The sequence below is a fragment of the Salvia hispanica genome, chromosome 1 (genome assembly GCF_029641045.1).
Source record: "Salvia hispanica isolate PSC_SH4W2 chromosome 1, Shi_PSC_v1, whole genome shotgun sequence".
Lineage (NCBI taxonomy): Eukaryota > Viridiplantae > Streptophyta > Magnoliopsida > Lamiales > Lamiaceae > Salvia > Salvia hispanica.
Genome location: NC_142692.1, coordinates 50826552 through 50830423, shown reverse-complemented (window position 1 = coordinate 50830423; position 3872 = coordinate 50826552). Strand labels below are relative to the sequence as shown.

General features: G+C 36.8%; 1 protein-coding gene across 2 annotated transcripts; it reads left to right on the top strand.

Annotated features, from left to right (window-relative positions):
• The first annotated feature begins 510 nt into the window (after window positions 1-510).
• LOC125218927 (increased DNA methylation 3-like) lies at window positions 511-2933 on the top strand. 2 transcript variants are annotated; one of them, XM_048120733.2, is made up of 3 exons: window positions 511-700; window positions 1599-1933; window positions 2587-2933. In XM_048120733.2, exons 2-3 carry the CDS (start codon window positions 1633-1635, stop codon window positions 2820-2822), a joined length of 537 nt encoding a protein of 178 aa, XP_047976690.1. In that variant the 5' UTR covers window positions 511-700; window positions 1599-1632; the 3' UTR covers window positions 2823-2933. The 2 variants fall into 2 exon arrangements, with proteins under 2 accessions (XP_047976690.1, XP_047976689.1); XM_048120732.2 differs by having other exon boundaries at window positions 514-700; window positions 1584-1933.
• Window positions 2934-3872: the final 939 nt, after the last annotated feature.

The window sequence follows — 3872 nt, the reverse complement described above, 5'->3', positions numbered from 1 at the left end:
ATTTCTCCCACCTTTAATAGCAAATTAATTCATAAAAATCAATCTATAAAATTCTATATTCAACGAAATTCAGTATTCTAAATTCCAAATCTATATTCAAGAAAAATATACCATAATTCAATGTTCATTTGTTGATGAGAGCAGATTTATCAACAAAATTCAATCCTAAAGCTTACCCAAAATTCAACAAAATTATACACAAAATAACAATAATAATCATAATAGAACACTTAAAATACAAATCGGAGCTGATTTCTCGATCTGAAGCAGCTGTCGCGCGGAGGAGGTGGGGAGTCAACTTGTTCTGGAATACTAAGGTAGAGACGCGACGACAATTCATATGTTTAATTAAGACGCGAGATATTCTCACGTGTTAGGCAAAGATGCGGGATACTTTAATATGTTGCGTCTTGCATACGCAGTGTATTTCCCTCTTTTGTAAATTGTAATAAAAAAAACTCAATTAATCCCATTTTGGTAATTTCTCCCCTAATTTATTTTTTGGTAATTTCTCCCCTAATTTATTTCAACAAACTAAATTTGGTCATGCTTTGTTAATGTCACCGTTTAAACTTTATAATTTCCGGTGAAGAAGAAAAGAAGAAGCACAACTGCGTCTTTTTCGGCGATCATAACACCGCAGACCACATTTCTCTGCTCAAATTTACCCAACCCAGCTTTCCTTTCGAGTTATCAACAGGTAATTCTTCTTGCATTCCTTGTTCGACTAATTTTAGTGTTTTTGTCGTTTCAATTCTTGAAATCGTTCGTTTCCCCTGATTTTCATCTTACTCTAGTGAATTATTTTCTTAGTTAGGTTGTTATGTAACTTTACCCAAAGCTCAATTTTTAGTATAAAAAGAAGATATTCAATCTTGTTGCCAAGAAATGAAACTCGAAAAATGAAACATGATTAATTGCAACTTCAGACGAAAAATCTTGATTTAAGTGGGTGGGTGGTGGAATGTAGCCTTTTCATATGTTAATGGTTTATGGTAATTTTGGATGAAGCGTTTGTTCTAGTGTTAGTTGAGTTTGGCTTAGAGAATCCCAATTAGTTTGCCCAATGTTGTCGTGGTGATTGTGTGGGTGTCGTGTGACGGTGCTACCGAGCTATTTCAGCAATCGAAGATAGAGCATATTACATAGAGATTGATCTCCAACATTGATCAGATTATGCTTGCTAGACTAATTATTTTTTATCATGGTTTCAGTAAACATATCAATTCGAGCTTAAATACAGCTACATCACTATAATTCTAATTTCGTTTATAACGAGCTTGATGATTCTCTTTCAAATCATTCTCTCTCAGCTTTGTTTGAATGGGAACTTCTGTTATCCTTGAATCCCTGACCATAATAAACATATTTATAAACGGGGCCGTTGTTATTCAAATACCCTTTGCAGTCGTTATTCAAATCCAATCAGTTTACTCCAAACGAGTTGGTCGTTAAATCCTTTGTTCAGAATTAACATTGTATATAGAACCTGCTTTCTATTTCTGCCCTGAAAATGTCTCTTGTCTCCCTATATCGTTTCTTGCCATTTATTAGTTTCACTCACAATTGTTTGTTGAATCAAGTCATTCTTGGGCTAGGTGACGTGGCTGCTGGAAAAGAAGTATATCTGCAATGGATGAAAATGGTGGGATAGTGGACCTGAATAACAGCAAAGATGCAGGGGAAGAGACGCACCATTCTGATTCTATGCAATTGGTTACGTATCCAAGGACTTGCAGTTCTGCCCAGCCGTTTGCTTTGCCCCTTGTGCCTGTTCCAAAGGTGGAAGAATGGTGTTCGAATACGTCTGTTGTCTTGACTGGTACAGCTTGTAAAGGGGGGACTGGACCACCTATTGGCATCACAGACATTGGTGAGAGCAAATCTGCATATTACTTTTGTATTGCTCTACCTGGCGTCAAGAAAGATCCTGGTAAATTTCTCTTCACCTCATCACTCCGTGTCTGTGATTTACTCTTTTATGTTCTTTTGTATATTGTGTTTTTTTGTAGTTTTGGTTGGCTGTGGAAATAACTTAAGTAAATGAAGAGTATCTGTGAACGGTTTAAGCAAAGTAATGTGTTTTCCATGCTCATTTTCTGATCGAACATGTGCAGGCTGGAAGTTATGTATTTGGCTATGAGAGATTAAACTTCTCGTTCTTCATAAAGAGACTGATGTTTCGTGTCTTTACAGGAGTGAGGGAGCATCATTAGGAAAGAGAGATTTTAGTCCATTGGATTATGACTGACAAACCTATTTCATGTTAATTTCGGCCGTGCTTTAGATTCTTACTTGTAGTCTAGAGATTCTAACACACACATCTTGAAAATAACAAGATCAGTCTGTGTGGACTTGAAGCTGCAAACTGAAATCGGATATTGGTCATTGACTCAATGCACCATATCTTCCCATTACTGTGTATAATGTCATGAGAGAATGATGAACACAGGATAAATCTTCTTCTTATGTTGAAAACTTTTCATTAATTTTCGACATTGAAGTGTGTCTATGAAGCACATTCAATTAACCTTTTACACTTTTATGTTTATATGGTTTTTGTTCTCACTTGATTACGTGTATCAGGTGAATTCAGCTGTGATGTTCAAAGGGACGGAAAGGTCTGTGTTCGAGGTGTGACTTCGACTGGTGGTAAGATCGTCCAAAAATATTCCCGAGTATACGAAATGAAATTCCAGCAACAATCACCCCCTGGACCCTTCACGCTCTTCTTCAATCTGCCAGGGCCCGTCGACCCTAGGTTGTTCTCTCCCCATTTCAGATCCGATGGCATCTTCGAAGCCGTTGTTGCAAAGTACTGAGTAGAGTAGATTTCGTATATCTTAATGTAATGTATCGACTGTTCATCGACATAATCTAGGATGCTTGCTTCTATGTTGGAATGTTAATGAACATGTGTTTCTTTAGACAAATGAGTTTTTCCAGTACTATAATTTTGAACAGCATTACGTTTCCCGTATATCCTTTCTCCACGATGGCGTGGTTCAGCCCCTTGCTCGTTTGGTACCCAACAGCTGCCACTCTGAGCTCGATCCCACAAACCTGCAATGGATAGTCTCCTCCTTATAAAGGCTGCCAATGTTGGCAAACACGTAATCCACGAGGCCTGTTATAAGTTGTGTAGCACTCGATTGGCATCTGCTCCGACAGTTCGGTTAGGTTTCCCGTCACGGTCTGGTTTATGCCCTACAGTGCAGCAACTGCCTGCATTTGCAGCTCAATAATTAAGATTTACTAACAAATAACAATATGCATTAGATATGAGTTTAGATCCAAATATTGGTACCATTCGTATGCCCTTCTCTCAAAAATAAATTACTTATATATTTTTACTAATTTTTCGTCAAACTGGTTGAAATGATATCTGGTAAGGCCCAACAGTAAGCCCAGTAATACTGAAGGTCCATTCACATATAAAACAGTAGGGCCTTTAGTACTGAAAGCCCATTCACGTACAAAACAAAATATTAGTTATAGTAAGATGAAATAATAGCTAAATTCATTAATTTTAGCCAAACTATGATATTTCACATAAACATAAAAGTGACTAAAAAATCGTGGACTTTGACTAGTAGTCGATTTTCCACAAAGTTGAATGTTTATGAGGACTAAAACGATAATGTTTTGAGACATGTGAGAATGTCTATATGAGTCGGAAGTAAAAACACATGCTTTCTTGTAGATTAGTAATAGTAAGATGAAATAATAGACCCCTCGCCTCGCCATTATGACATCCTTTTACATTTATACAACTATTTCAAAGGAGTGATATTCATCTTTCTTTGTGAGAGAGTTAAGATGTAAGGACCATTTAGATCTCAAATGTAACGAAAAAGGAAAAGTACATTGTG

Excerpts from the sequence above, each read along its gene's own strand:
- LOC125218927 (XM_048120733.2), top strand. The coding sequence starts at position 1,633 with ATGGATGAAAATGGTGGGATAGTGGACCTGAATAACAGCAAAGATGCA. Across the intron at positions 1,934-2,586 it reads TGGCGTCAAGAAAGATCCTG|GTGAATTCAGCTGTGATGTT; the intron begins GTAAATTTCTCT and ends TACGTGTATCAG.